This window comes from Castor canadensis, chromosome 2 (assembly GCF_047511655.1).
Source record: "Castor canadensis chromosome 2, mCasCan1.hap1v2, whole genome shotgun sequence".
Classification (NCBI taxonomy): domain Eukaryota; kingdom Metazoa; phylum Chordata; class Mammalia; order Rodentia; family Castoridae; genus Castor; species Castor canadensis.
The window spans coordinates 7,987,764-8,003,740 of NC_133387.1; the positions used below are offsets into that span (position 1 = coordinate 7,987,764).

At 36.2% G+C, this 15,977-nt stretch overlaps 1 protein-coding gene across 9 annotated transcripts in view; it reads left to right on the forward strand.

Annotated features, from left to right (window-relative positions):
* Ezh2 (enhancer of zeste 2 polycomb repressive complex 2 subunit) overlaps positions 1-15,977 on the forward strand; it is a 67,059-nt gene that overhangs the window by 17,527 nt on the left and 33,555 nt on the right. For 2 of the 9 annotated variants that reach the window (XM_074061318.1, XM_074061322.1), the window contains exons 2-3: positions 11,936-12,059; positions 12,615-12,743. In XM_074061318.1, coding sequence (XP_073917419.1) covers positions 11,943-12,059; positions 12,615-12,743 — 246 coding nt within the window. In that variant the 5' untranslated portion in view covers positions 11,936-11,942. Of the gene's footprint in view, positions 1-9,570; positions 12,060-12,614; positions 12,744-15,977 lie in introns of those variants that run through there. The other 7 variants (XM_074061310.1, XM_074061297.1, XM_074061288.1 and 4 more) reach the window with 7 other exon arrangements.

Sequence of the window (15,977 nt, forward strand, 5' to 3'; positions counted from 1 at the left end):
GAATGGTATTAACTTTTATTCTTCACTTATTCTGGATAATTGGACCTATCGTAACCAGAATAGGGCCAACTAGTGATCCTGAGTGCCATTTATAATGCCTGTTGAAAAGTCTGTAAAGCCATGTTGATTAATGAGACATTGTGGAATTCCTGAATCTGCATTATTAAATAGATATTTAATCCAGTTTTTCTTGGAATCCTTACTAGAAAAAATTGTATTGCCTATTTTCCTACTGGATTTACTGTAAGTGAGTTGTTGCTGTTTGGTGGTTCTGCTCCTTTCTACTGCCTTTGTCACATGCTTAACACAGGCTCCTGTTTGACAGCCTTAATCTTTTTTACCTTACCTCACTTAACCTGGTTGTTTTTTTCCATAGCATTTGAACACCATCTTACATGCCAACACTTACTTTGTTTTTGAACATTTCCATGCAAATACATTTTAAATTCTACGAGGACACAGATTTTTGTCAGTTTTGTCACTTACCAAGTCTTTAGTTTCAATTATAGGACCTGGCATATTAGTACTCAATAAATATTTGTTGAATGAGTGAAACTCTCCAATTCAATGCTCTTTTCTGTGTTACATGCTCCCAGCTAGGGACAAAGGCTATATTTCTCCATCTATTTTAGACACAACTAAACTGGCCTCAAATTATATATAATTCTATTGATTTCTTTGATCAGTACAACTACAGTTAGTGGCACAGTTACCCCTCTTGATTCATATTTTGTATTCCTATTAATATAGCCTAAAAATTCACCATCATCTCCAAGTAGACTTATTGTTGTATAGGCTCCTATGGGCATTTTTTTTCCTTTTAAATTATTTCAAGTAATGTTGCCATAGTTTTAAAATAGTAGAAGTATATAAGGGAATTTTTCCCTCAAATTCCTTTGAAGTTAAGATTTGTAAAAATACCAGATATTACTACTGTTGTTTTTGACCTTGATTATTTTTGAATAGTTTTAATCATCTGCATTTTCTAAAATTTACATTTTAGATAATATATTTCCATGTTTCAGTTTTGCTTATTTTAAAAAATGAAGGGTGCTGGGTGAGCATTTGTGGGGCTGAGGCAGGAGGATTGGGTTCCAGGCCAGCCTGCCCTACATGAGACTCTTGTCTCATAAAAACAAAACAAAAAAGTATATGTCATTTAGAAATTATTGTCTACATTGGGTTGTTTTAGAACCTAAATTCTCTTTAGTTTTTTTTTTTTATTTTGGAATAATTTTAGATTTACATAACCATGGTCCATTTTGTCAAAATTAAGAAACCAATATTAGTACATCACTATTAACTTAAAATCTCTTTTGGAGTTGACCAGTTTTTCTACCAGTGTCTTTTTTTTTGTTTCAGTGTCTACTTTAGGATGCCACATTGCCATGTCTCTTTAGTCTCTTCTGATCTGTGATAATTTCTCAACCTTTCCTGTTTTTTTTCATGACCTTGAAAAATTTAAGGAGTATTGGTGAGGTATTTTGTAGGAATTTGATTCTTGTTTATCAGGTGTGCTTATTGATTACACCTAGATGTTAGGGTTATGAGATGTGTGAGGACATTTACATCCCACAGAGTAAGGAACAGGACAGCAGCCAGGCTACCACTGGGAATGTTAGCCATGATCACCTGGTTATCTAGGGTCTTTGTGGTTTCTTACTGAAACATTGTTTCCTTTCTCAGACTTTCTTCTTGGAAGTGAGTCACTGAGTCTAGCTTACACTAAAGCAGAAGGGAATTGAGGATATAATTCTCTAAGGAAGAATTGTCACTTCTTCCTTATTTATTTAATCAGCTACTTTATTATTTAATCAATCAACACAAACTCATGGGTACTTATTTTGTTGATTTGGTTATAATACTATTGTGATTTATTTTGCTGCTCAAGTTATTCTAGTTTTGGCCATTGAGAATTCCTTTGATTTGGTTCTTATTTTTAACATATCAGACCTTTCATGGAACTTCTGAGTATTTCTTTACTTTCTACTATAGGCTTGACTTGTTATTTCCTGTCCCAGCTCTAGAATTAGCCATTCTAGAGCCCTGTTCCCTTGTGAAGAATGGTATTTAGGAACACATATTACGGGTACTGGGTGTGCTCGTTGCTTCTGGGGTATCACTGTTTCAGGCCTTCTGTGGACTAAGCTTGGAATTGCATATGTGTCACCTAAGTCATGTGTATATGCATATCTCTGCATCTGTCTACATATTATTTTAAAATGTGTATTCGTACTGCTATCTATTGACTTTCAGCCATCACCACGCCTTGTTTATTATTTTTAATAGTAAAGAGTGATTCATTAGTAATGCAAAGTACACGTTGGTATGAGGTGGGCTTAAAGAGGGACCACACACTTCAAGGAGTTAGGCAGGTGATTACTTATTTGTCACTTCTTTCTACTTTTACTTCTTCATTACTGAGTTTCTACTTTCCAAAATAATGAGCTGGCTCTTCAGTGCTCTCCAAAGATGACCAGAAATAAATTTTAGTATCATTATGAAATGCATTGCAACATCTTTTATTTAAATTAACTTCTTTAATTGATACATTAAAAACATAAAAAACTAACGGGGTACTATGTGGTATTTTTATGCATATTTACATTGTGCAGTGTTCAAATCAGATTCTTAATTATCTCCTCAAACAATTATTTTCTAGTTTTTGATGTACATAGTATATGATCATTTTCTGTAGTCATCCCACTGTGCAAAGAGCACACCAGAGTGTCTCACTCCTCCTATTTAACAATGAATCTGGTCAACCTCTCCCCACCCTTCCTCATATTCTGTCCAGCTTCTGGTAACCACTGTTCTGCTGTCAACCTCTCTGAGATCAGCATTTGTAGATTCTACATAATGAATGAGATCATGTAGTACTTGTCCTGTGCCTGGCTAATTTTGTTTAGCAAGGGACCTCAAGTTCCATCCATGTTATTTTAAATGACAGGATTCCATTCTTTTTAATGGCTGAATAGTATTCTATTGTAGATATATACAACATTTTCTTTTCATTCATCAGTTGATGAACATTTAGATTATCTCCCTTTCTTGGCTGTTGTGAGTAGTATTGCAGTAAATATGGGAGTACAGATGTCTCTTTGATAGAGGGATTTCATTTCCTTTGGATATATATCTAGTAGTAAAACTGTCGGATCATATATGCTATAGTTTTAGAAACAAAAAAATTTTTTTGATGGGACTACAGTTTGAACTCAGGGCTTTACTCTTAAAAAGCAGGTACTTTACAGCTTGAGTCACACATCTAGTCTTTTTTTGCTCTGGTTATTTTGGAGACGAAGTCTCATGAACTGTTTGCTTGGACTGGCCTTGAACAGTGATCCTCCTGATCTCAGCCTCCCAAGTAGCTAGGATTACAGGTGTGAGCTACCAGCACCCATCTTAAAAAAATTTTTTTTAATGTACTTTTTCTTTACTTTGAAATCAGGGCCTTGAATGCTAGGCAGGCTCTCTTTCCTCTCCTTCCCTCCCTTCCCCTGCCCAGCTATGTAGCCCAGACTGGCCTCGACGAACTCATGATCCTTTTGCCTCTGCTTCTGGAATACTCTGATTGCAGGTGTGTACTGTCACATCAGCTTCATATAATAGTTCTATTTTTAATTTTTTGGAGAAAAAAAATAGTGGCTGGGCTAATTTACATTCCCACTAACTGTGCAGCAGTTCTCTTTTCTCCACATCCTCACCAGTTCTTGTTATCTTTAGTCTTTTTGATAATAGTAATTTGGCTTTCAATTTCTTTTAAAGAAAGAAATGGGGTCTTGTTTGCTATGTTGCCCAGGATAGCACTAAGTTCATGAGCCAAAGTAGCCTTCTGTTTGAACCTCTCCATAGCTGGAGACTACAGGTATACCCCACTGCATGACACGTGTGTGTGTGTGTGTGTGTGTGTGTGTGTGTGTGTGTGTGTGTGTCCCTCCCCTCCCTCCCCTCCTCTCTCTTTTCTCTTTTCTTTCTTTTCTTTTTTCTTTCTGTGCTGGGGATTAAACCTAGGGCCTTGAACATACTAAGTGTAACACTCAGCTATACGCTGAGCCTTGTTGGCTATTTGTATGTCTTTTGAGAAATGTCTGTTGAGCTCTGTTGCTCATTTTTAAATGTGTGTCTGTTTCACTGTTGAGTTCTTTGGGTTCCTTATATATTCTGAATGTTAACTCCTTGTTAGATGTTTAGTTTGTAATTATTTTCTCCTGTTCTGTAGGTTGTCTCTTCACTTAGGTAATTGTTTCCTTTGCTGTGCAGTAGCTTTTAGGATTATGTAATTCCAGTGGTCTATTTTTTCTTTTGTTTCCTGTGCTTTTGGGATTTTGCAAAAAAAATTCTTGCCCATTCTAATGTCCTTGAAGCATTCCCCCTATGTTTTCTTATTGTAGTTTCATAATTTTGGGTCTTAAGTTTTTAAGCCACTTTGGGTTGATTTTTGTAAGTGGTGAGAGATGGCATCAAGATTCTTCATGGATATCCAGTTTTCCCAACACCATTTATTGAAAAGGCTGTTCTATTTTCAAGTGCATGTTCTTAGCATCTTTGTTAAAAATTACTTGGCTGTAGATGCATGTTTACTTCAAGGCTGTCTTCTGTTCCATTGGTCTTTGTGTTTTCATGCTAGTGTCATGCTGTTTTGATCACTACAGCTTTGTAGTGTATTTTGATATCAAGTAGCGTAATGCCTCCTGCTTTGTTCTTTTTACTCAAGATTGTTTTGGCTATTCTGGGTATTTGGAGGTTCCATATAAATTTTAGGACTTCCCTCCCTAATTCTGTAAATATCACTATTCCCCTCCCCCCCACACTATGGCTTGAATTTAGGGCCTCATGCTTACTGGGCAGGTGCTCTACCTCTTCAGATACTCGCCCAGCACATCATTGGTATTTTGATAAGAACTGCATTGAATCTATAGATCACTTTGGATATTGATTCCTTCAGTCTGTGAACATGAGGTGTCTTTCCATTTAAAAACATTTTTTTTGTGTGCTTTTCAGTTTCTTTCATGGAGTTCTATGTAACTTCTTTCTCTGACACTGAGAAACTTGGCTCATTCATCTTCAGCTTACTTATTTAACTCTAGTGTACGTGTATTTTCATAATTACAAAGGGGTAGCCTTGTAAGAAACACACTTATTATCCAGTGCATAGCATTGTATGTCTCATCTTTTGTAAGGCAGGTACTCTACCACTGGAGCCACATCTCCCTCTCCAGGCTTTCACCTTTCCCCAGGCTGCATGTTTTCGCATTTCTGTTTAGGCATAAGACTGCTTCTTAGGTAATTCTTAACATAACTAAGTTCTCTTTATGCTGTTTTCCTTCTTACCTATACAATCTCATTGAACATTAGTTTACTTTTTAGTATTTTAAAGCAATAGATTTTAACTGAAACAAATAAAATTGCTAAATGAGACTAACAACTGCCATCAAAACATTTAAACATAAAAATACTAGTGAGAACTGGGATGATTTTTCAAAACAGGCAATTTTTGATTGGAGGAGTGGCTCAAATGGTAGACCACCTGCCCTGAGTTCAAGCCTCGGTATTGCAAAAAAAAAAAAAAAAAATTTTTTTTAAGGCAATTTTATGGCAGTCTGTGTAATGAATATTTTCTAGAGAAGGACATTGAAAATATAATCATATTACACTTTAATTTTGTCTGGTTTGGATTTGACCTTATTTATTCTGGCATTCAGTTAAGAGTCATAGTTAATGCTATTAATTTAGTTAGGAAAGATAGTACATTATTTCATTTTTCCCACTAAGTAGGAACACAAACATCTATTTGGCAAGAAGAAATAGATGGCTGCTGACTTGATATAACAAATCTTCTAGGAAGAATAACTTTAAAGAAAGTATCGAGACAGAGACACTAATAATACCTACGGGACTTTTTTTTTTTTTTGTGGGACTGTAGTTTGAATTCAGGGCTTTGTGCCTGCAAAGTGGTTGCTCTACTGTTTGAACCATGCCTCCAGGCCATTTTGCTGTGGTTATTTTGGAGATGGGGGTCTCACAAACTATTTGCCTTGACTGTTCTTGAACCTTGATCCTCCTGATCTTGGCCACCCAAGTAGCTAGGATTACAGGCTTGAGCTTGCTGCTCTTGCACTCTGCTTTTAATTCATTTTTAGTCATTGGCAACTGAGTAAGGAGGGGCAAGCAACAAGATGAGTAGGTTTGTACCTGATCAAGAAGATGACTGAATCCTTGGTCTTCTATGGTCTAGTCTTCTGAAAGGTAGAAAGGTATGTTTTGACCACTTCATAGGAACCTCCATCAACCTGGGAGTTTGGAGGGTGCTCCTTCCTTGGTGGAGAACAGAGCACCACTGTGTAACTGCTTTCCCTCACCCCCTTTGGGGGTACAGGGGTTTAAACTCAGGACCTCTTGCTTGCTAGGCACTTGAGCCATGCCCCCAGCCCTTTTGTGATGAAACCGTTGGTGGTAATGTTAACTGACTTTGAGAAGACATCTAGTATGAATTGAGATGTAATTGAATATGTAATTTTATTACTAATGCATATCTTAGATACCTTCTGTAGTTCATGTGGCAGAAAATCTAATCCAAACTGCTTTAAGGAAAAAAGAAAAAGGGGAGAAGGTATTTGTTTTCTCACAAAATAGTAGTTTTGGAATTGTCTTGGCAAATTCTACCTTATGTAGGGCGAACAAAAGGGAAGCCATGTTAGGATTGGACCCCCACCCATGCAGGCAACTTTACTGGAAACACCCTACCACCTACTGTAAGGACCACATCTAGCCTCAGGGAAATGACAAGCTGTCACCTCACCAGGGGGTCAGGAGCTCTGGAGCTGAGCAAATTATCTACTTACCTAATTACCACTTACCTGCTCTAGTTTCCCCTTGCAATCCTTAACCCTACTCTAGAATCCTGCCCAGACTGCTCCCCTAGATCTACTCCCAAGTCTGTAAGTGTCTGTGGGCTCCAGCTCTCTTGCTGGGGACCCCTTCTGCAGGGTTTCTTCCTGAATAAATCCTGTGCTGGCATTTGAGCTGTCTCTTGCCTATCTATCCTTTGCCTCTTTCTGTCTAACAATGACTAGGGTCTCTTTCTTGGATTTGAATTTTGCTTTTATTTCTGTTAACTTTGTTCTTTGTAGACTCTTCTGGTTGCAAGACAGTTTTCAGCAAGTCCTTGGGGAACATTTGTCCAAATTCAAATCCAAGTGGAGAAGAGTAAACATTCTTGCCCTAATATTGCAGGAAATAGAGATTTTTGAGGTGACTGGACTGATGCTAGTCTTGTATCCTACTCTGTAATTGCTTCTTGTCTCCAGGGAGATATACCTCGACCAGGCTAGGATCCTAGCAGCTTGAATCAGCTTTCTCTCATATACTTGGGATTCTCAGAGGATAGTGATGTGTGGTTTCCAGAGAGGGGAGATGTTGATGCTGGGTTGCCAGAGGGCAATGTCTCTTCTTGAGGAACAAAGTAAGGTTATAAGGACATAGTGTTGAAGGTATTTCTTAGTTTGCTTTCATTCATAATGCTTTCATTCATAAAATAGACAACAAACACTCCCTTTCTGTTATTTACCCTATAAATGTAATTTTATAAGGCATTACTGCATTCTTTGAAAGTTTTGATAGTCCATGCCATAAGGTGTTTTAGCTTTTAAATTAAAGCTGTTTTGTTTCTACTGGATACAGGTAGAATTTTGTTTAATGATCTAATAACCGAATGACAAGATGTGTTTTCATATTCTAGATAAAAATTGGACTATACAGCAGTTTCACCCATGAAACTAAACAAATGTTTTGAATGAAAAAATTAAAAACCAGATATATTCATAAGTTCCCATTTATAAGTAGTGAGTTGTAATAAAGGTTTCCTTTTGCTAATGTGAATATCCTAAGCTGTACTTTTGATTTGTTTGTTTCTATGGTGCTGGGGAATCAAACCCAGGGCCTCACACATTAACAAAGCAAGTGTTCTACCACTGAGCCATAATCCCAGCCTAAGCTGTACTTTTAATACATACGGCTATAGTGTTGTGGAGCTATCACAGAGTTTTGATGGAGGAAAGAGACAGAGCAGAATACTTCCTATGTGTCAGGCTTTAGCAAGGTGTGTCAGCATGCATAGTTGGTGGAGAAGGATTTTCAGGTGTATTAGCTTCCTTAATAAAGAGGAGTCTTAGAAGAAACTCTGTTTTATGTTCAGGACCTCCTGATTGGTAGGGACAGCTGAACCAATAGGGTCCTTACTAGGTCCCTGAGATTCATCTCCTCTTAGGGGTTTCTTGGTAACGGCACATCTCCCTCATTTTTCTGGCTCAAGAATGGATATGGTAGACCATTTTTCCTATTCTACCTTGTTGCACAGCTAAACCTTACAGATGATATGATGGTAGGACAAGTTATTCATTACCAGTGTAAGTTAATCTGTTTATTGCTTTCTTTTTTGGTGGGATGGAGTTTGAACTCAGGGCTTTGCAGTTGCGAAGCAGGTGCCCTACCACTTGAGCCACACCTACAGTTCATTTTACTCTAGTTAATTTTGGAGGTAGGGTCTTACGAACTTTAGTGGCCTCAAATTGTGATCCTCCTGATCTCAGCCTACCAAATAGGTAAGATTATAGGTGTGAGTCTCTGGCACCTGGTGCTTTTGTTTGTTTGTAAGTCTGTTGCATACCTGGCACAAACATCCAGGCCCTGGGGTTTCACAAATGAGTAAAGATGGTTCTTGCCATTGAAGAATTTATGGTGGCAGTGGATTGGAATGAAAAATGTAATTTTAAATTTTGTAAGCACTGTGATGGTAAGAATTTGAGCGTTTGTTTTATGTGAAATACCCTTCTAATTGGTGCCTTAAATTTTATCATTTTTTTCCCATGGGTTTGCCTATTTATCCCTATAATTTCAAAGAATAGTCTGACTTTTTGATTTTTTCCATGACATACTTTACTAGAAATATTAGTAGCAATGATAGAAAGAAATGAAAGTGTTCCAGAATATTAGATCAGGAGGGTTCTAATACTAAACACATGAAATGTTAAGTAGAGATAACATGTGAATCTTAAAAGAGAATTACAATAATGCCCACATTGTAAATCAGTGAGAGCTAAACACATGCATCTACCATAGGCTTTATTGCATAGGGGTGCTACCTTCAGTGACTGAGAATTTGTTAAGGCAGCAAATGGACTAGTTGTGATTAGCCTACAAACTAATGAGGTTACAGATAATCCTTTTTTTTTGGCAGCACTGGGGCTTGAACTCAGGGCCTCACTCTTGCTAGGCAGGGGCTCTTAACACTTGAGCCACTCCATCAGCCTTTTTTTTGTGATGGTTTTTTTGTGAACTATTTGCCCAGCCTGACTTCGAACCAGCTGTGATCCTCCTGATTTCTGCCTCCTGAGTACCTAGAACATTTACAGGCTTGAGCCGCCAGTGCCTTTTTTATTTGATTTCTTTCTAGTTTCTAGGCCTTTAAAGTACTAAGAGGTTTAAAAATAATTTGCATAGAATTACTTAACATATGAAAGCAAAGAGTTGCCACATTTTTGGGAAAAAAAAAAAAGTTGTTATTTCTAACTTTTGGTGTTCTGTGGCTCCACCTCACCATCTTCCTAATGCTATTTTCTGCTTTATTTTTCTCCTCTTTAGGTGTAGAATATAATAACTCCATAAAAGCAAGATTTTATTCATCTTTTAATATTTTATTCAACTTTGTATACTTGTAATTGCCAGGTTTATAATATTTATTAAAATACTTGCGAAATTAATTTCTTTGCCCCTTTCAACTCTGAATGAGCCACCATCTGCTTTTCTGCTCCAGTTGGTGATTGAGTACTCTGTAGAAAGATTGCTACTGTACTAGCAAGTACAAGGCCCCGAGTTCAATCCCTAGTACTGCTGTGCCCCCCACCCAGTCTTCTCTTCCCCAAAGAAAAAAAGATACCCATTGTATTGGTTACTTGTGCATAGCTGTGGCCAAAATACCTGAGAGAATAACTTAAAGGAGGATTTATTTTGGCTCACACTTTTAGAGAGTTCAGTCCATGGTTGCTTGGCCCCACGAACTTGGGCAGAACAGGGTGGTAGTGTAGTGTTGGGAGCATGTGACAGAAGAGGTTCTTCATCTTAATGGCAGACAGGAGGCAGAGAGGAGAGGATCCAGGACCAAGTGTAACCTTCCAAGGCTGCCCCTTCCCCCAGTTTCCTACTTGGTCCAGCTAGACCCCACTTCCCAAAGTTTCCATCACCTCCCCAAATAGTGACACCAGCTGGGGACTACGTGTTAAATTCAAGAGCCTGTGGGGGACATTTCATATTCAAACCATAACACCCACTGACCTCCAGGCTCTTTTTCTCCCTCTACCTTCTCTGTAGGTATGCCCGGAGGTTTATGTAAATAGGTAAATGAAGTTCTACTTAATTTGATTGTCAAGCCTGAAAGTCCTTTTCTCTTTCATTTTTCATATTTAAATTATCATGTGGTAGAAAAATCTTTTAAGTAACTTCTGAATTCACTTTTTCTCTCTTATTACCAGTGTGGTCTAAAGCTGCAATCTCTTGTTTAGAGACCATGCTGTGGTGGCATCTAACCTGGCTGCACAGTTACTCTTTCACTTTTCCTGCCTCCTTTGCTTTCCTATATACTGCTATCAGCTTGCTTTCTTCAAAAAGTAAATTATCCCTCCTCCGCTTTTAATTAAAACACCCTGTGGCTTCCTATTGTTCTTAAAATAAATTAAAAATCACTAACATGGCTTATAAAACTTTGCACAGCCTGACCAAGAAATGTCCTTCTAATTTCTTCAAGATAGTTTAATACTTTTAGAAGAATATGTTCTGGAGAAGGACACTTGTTTAGATTTAAGCTGTGGGCTCTGTAGTATGCATTAGATATCTGGTGAGCTGAGCTGTAAGCTGTGCTCACATTTAAACATAATTGGTTCTTAGAGCCTGGACCTAAATAAAGATAAGGTGAAAGAATTTACTTTGCATTTATTGCATTCCACTTTTCCTTTGCTAGTAGGAACCCCTTATCATAAGAGAGGTACTGCAACCTCTCTTAGGATACCAAAATAGTTGGTTGCTCAAGCGTCTTATACAAAATGGCAAAAATATTTTCATATAACTTATGAGCATCCTCTGTATATTTAAATCATCTCTAGATTACTTCAATACTTAATATAGTGTAAGTGCTATGTAAATAGTTGTTACATTGTTTGTTGCATAGAATTGTTTAGAAAATAAGCATAAGACAATGTCTGTACATGTTCAGTACAAAAGCAACCTTTGTAGGCCCCTTAAGGCCTAGAAAATATAAGGTGAGGTAAACAGTGCTCCAACAAGTGTCCTGAGGATCTATGAAAGAGCCGGGGTACAGCAGGGTATGCCTACTAATCATTTAATTTGCATTAATAGTGCTTGGTGTGCAAAAAAATTTGAGTTTTGTTTTTTGGAATTTTCTGGTGTTGTTTCTGAATATTCTTGAAAAGTTGGTTGAGTCCATCGTGGAACCCGCATGGATAGGGAGGGCCAACTATATATTATTCAGTTAATGCTGTGCTTCCGTGATATCCATTTTGATGATTTAAAAAAAAAAAACTTTCTGCATGTTTTTCCCCTCCACTATTGTGGATCTTACGGAGTAAAAAGGTTGTGGTGTAATTACTCCTGTAATGAGATCACATTCCTCTAAGACTGTTGCGATTGAAGAGTGTAGAATTTTTGTAAGTAAAAGTATCTTTTAAAAGTTGTATCAAATAAAACTTTTAGTGAAATGTTTTAGGTATTTAAACCTTAGAGAACAAATGAGTACCGTTCTGCAAATATCAATAGTGTAAAGTGTGTTATTTCTTTTTTGATTATTAGTTTGCTGGGAGTTAATGGACAGGTGATCATAGTCAAGTTGGCTAGATTAGTGATTTTAATATGAAACCATTGCTTTTAGAATAATCATGGGCCAGACTGGGAAGAAATCTGAGAAGGGACCAGTTTGTTGGCGGAAGCGTGTAAAATCAGAGTACATGCGACTGAGACAGCTCAAGAGATTCAGACGAGCTGATGAAGTAAAGGTATAATTTTATCTTCTGTAAAAATGCATATACAATTGAAGATAGTTTTTTTCCCACAAAAGTTAAATATTTAAGTTATAATTTGAAATAGCATATTTTTAGAGAAGGCCATATTTACAGTAAGGTCAATGAGGATTTGAAAGTTAACATTGACCTATCTTAATTAACATTGTATCTTGGACATTAATAAGTTAATGGAAGGATTTTAATCTAAAGATTATTAACTTATTTGGAAATCAGTCTTTTCAGTATACTTTATATTACATTTCTAGACTCAAGGCCCAAATTGTGTCTCTTGACTGTTTGTTTCTAAAATCATTGTGATTTTTTAAATATGAAGTTAACAAAGGATGGAAATAATTTCCTGTTCCTCTCACTTGCAATAAAATAATAGGTGTGTTTTTGTATTGTTTGAATGTGGGAAACCAGAGTGTAAAATCTATATGCATTTGAGGAAAAGTTCCTGGTATTTTTGAGGTATCATTAGATTTTAACCTGCTTTAGAGATGTTATTTATATATTCTAACAATGAACAATTTCTTTTTTTTTTTTAAGAGTATGTTTAGTTCCAATCGTCAAAAAATTTTGGAAAGAACAGAAATATTAAATCAAGAATGGAAACAGCGAAGGATACAGCCTGTGCACATCATGACTTCTGTGAGCTCATTGCGCGGGACTAGGGAGGTTGGTTAACATAATGTATTGTAGTAATTTTTATCAGCACATTTGGGTTTTTGCTTATTGTAATGTTGGTTGTTTATTTATTAGAAGGAAGTCTCTGACCTCAGTATGTCCCTCTTTTTATTGCTGTTTCTTTTTCATGTAAAACTGTCAATAGCTGCTTTAGATCACAGTTCCTTTGTCAGAGTTCTGTGTGCTTAGAATATGTTTTGTTTCTAGGAAAGACTTTGAAAAAACAAAATAAAACTCTTAAATACTCTTCATTGTGTTCATCAGGTCAGTATTAGAGTAAGGCTTTCTGACTCATAGTTGTGTTTCTCCCTTCCTTCCCCTCTTATGAATTAGTCATGTGGTGAGATGAGAACTGTTCCTTTCATGGCCTAAGAAAGTTTTTTGTATTATATATTTTGTTCAAGGGCTAAGACTTTCTATAAGAATTTTTAAATAAAGCATTGAGAAATTGGAATTTCCTTTTGTATAGCATTTTCTGAAAGAGGTAGAGCTTAATCACTCCTAACATTTCCTATTTTTTAAGAAAGGTAATAAATTAATCGTGAAATCTATAATTAAATATCCAATTAAAACATAACTGCTAGCAAAATGAGAGGAAAATGCAGAAGCCTAAACAGGATAGAGCTAATTAGTAGGATTTTGGTTTAGGCATTTCCGTTTAAGTGCCTAAAGAAAGATATGATATAGGATAAATGGAAGCTGAAGCAAAAAGAAGGGAGAAAGTGATTAAGAATCAAGGTTATACTGTGCAATAGATTATTTATCTAAACATGGAAAACATTTGAACAATGGAATTTGCTCTAAAATAATTTCTTCCATAAATGCCATTTTAAAATACGTTATTATACTGAACAAGCAATAATTTGCTGTCGTATGAGGCTTGTGAAGGTGGTTGGACATATGGGCTTCACAGCCTTGCCTGTGATATTATAGAAGTTATAGACGTAATCCTGCTATGACTTTGGTGATGTTTTGGTGGTCTTGATGGCAATGTATCACTTGGAATGGTTTCTAGTCATTTATCCATTTTTTGTCAGGTGACAGTACTTTAAAGCCTGACTGACAGTTGTGTACATAAATGCTGACATCTTCCCCATTATCGATATAATTCAGAGCCTAGATACTAGAGATAAATGGCTTTTTATTAATATACTTAAGGATGAAAGGGATTCTTTTCTATGCCTGTAAGAACATTCTTAAAGTAGATAAGGACAGGACTTTCAAGTAATTCTTTTGAAAGTTTTGCGTGGTAACCTTTTGGAAATATTGAGGTGAAGGAATAACAAACCTAATTTTTTCCTCCTTGGAGAAGTAAATCTTAAAAATTTGGAGAAATAATGTAGAAATACATGAAATACTTAATTTTGTCACATATTACAACTCTCAAGATGCTCACAATCCTGCTGAGATTTATAATAAAAGTTATCAGCAGTAATGATTTCTAGTACTGTGCTAAGTCCTTTGTATACAGCCTCACTTATTCTTCATTGTGTGGTATTACACCTTTTCCTTGGGTGAGGAAACTGAGCCTTAGAGGTGTGAAGTCGCTTTACTTGCTCTGAGGATCTGATGGGGCACAAAAGAGAATATTTTGCATGTTAAAGAGTAGTAAAAGTACTTATTTATGTGTAGCTTGAATTGTTTCTAATAAAATATTTGGCATTAAATTTAGGAGTATCATATAGTCAAGTGGATATTACTAATTGAATTTGTTTTTAATTTTGTCAAATGGAAGTTAAGCTATTGAATGTAAAGATACTGTGTGTTTGTGTGTGCGCACGTAATCTTACATGAGGTATTGTGAAAAGATATTACCATTTTGATAAAACAAAATACTTCCACAGTTGAGGAAAAAGCATTGTCACAAAATATTTGGGGAAAATAATTCCTATCCTTAGGAATCCAATTTTTATTGCATAAAACTCTGACCTGGTCAAGGTCATTAGTTTTTTGAGCCACTGTTGATTCATCTATTATCTCCTACCTGCCTTTAAAATCATCATCACTGCTTTTTGGAAGTGGGAGGTTTATAGTTTGTGATAAACTTCTTGGTGCTATCACAATAAATCATAAAGTTTCAGTATGGAAAAGGACTTTACTGCTATTATAGTCTAACTTCCTGATTTTTCAGGTGAAAATATTACCCTGTTCTAGTTTTTCTTTGATTTGAGCATTTCTGTCTATATATTTCCTTTCTATGTTTTAAAAGTTAAGATTATGAAATAGGTCAACCAAGAGGAGAAAATAAAAGTAAGCCTATTTTGCAGAGACTTTCCTAGTAGTAGACTTGGCAGAAGTTTTGACCACACTGTTGATGCAAATATGCTACCATTATAAGCAGTCACCATTTGAAGTGCCATTCTGGCATTGTTTAGTTAACTGCTCATCTTTATAAGCTAATCATATGAAAGTGCTGACATCTTCAGTTGAAATCCTTTGCCTCATGACAAATCAACAGCATTTTTCAGTTCCTCAGTCAGGTCTTATGCTTTACTCCTTTTTGTAGTAGTAGAAGTAGATAACACTGGGTTTTGTAGTGATTTTAGTAGGTTATTTTGGTAAAGAATGTCTGACAAGAGTACTTTCTGTCCTTCTGGATTGCTGCTATAGATGATGACTAAGATGCAGGAGCTTTGCAGTTGAACCTAGGGAGCACACCTATAATGGATAACTTTTTTAGTGTGTTTAGAAGATACTTTGGGGTACCTGTTTTTTGTTGCCAAATTCCATGTTGTCCCTAGAATTTTATTTCAGAATTATTTTCCTTTTCTTTTTCCCTCCCTCCTTCCTTTCCTTTTTCTTTCCTATCTTCTGTAAGTCTTCACCTTAGTAGCCACATTTTTCAGTCTGTCTCTTTTTCCAGTTTCAATCTGTCTTCTTCCAGAAATTGCCACAGGAGGTACTCCTGACTTTATTAGTTGCATTTTTGTGGACTTACCCATTTCTTGCTAAAAACTGCAAGACACTTTTTCCTTCATTGATTTTTTTAAATATCTGCATTTTTCTACTGTGGAAGTCTTGCTCAGGTAATGCCTGTCTTCTGGGCAAAGGGTAAAATTAACAATTTAATAAAAATGTCTTATTTGCTAATGAAAAAAGTGAGAATTTTGGTGTATAATTAAACGTGAATCTTCTTTAGGTTGTCTAACACAGAAATAGCATCAGATGGATGCCATGGTCCTCATATTCACGAAAAGTTTAAAAACTTGTGTGTGTGTGTCTGTT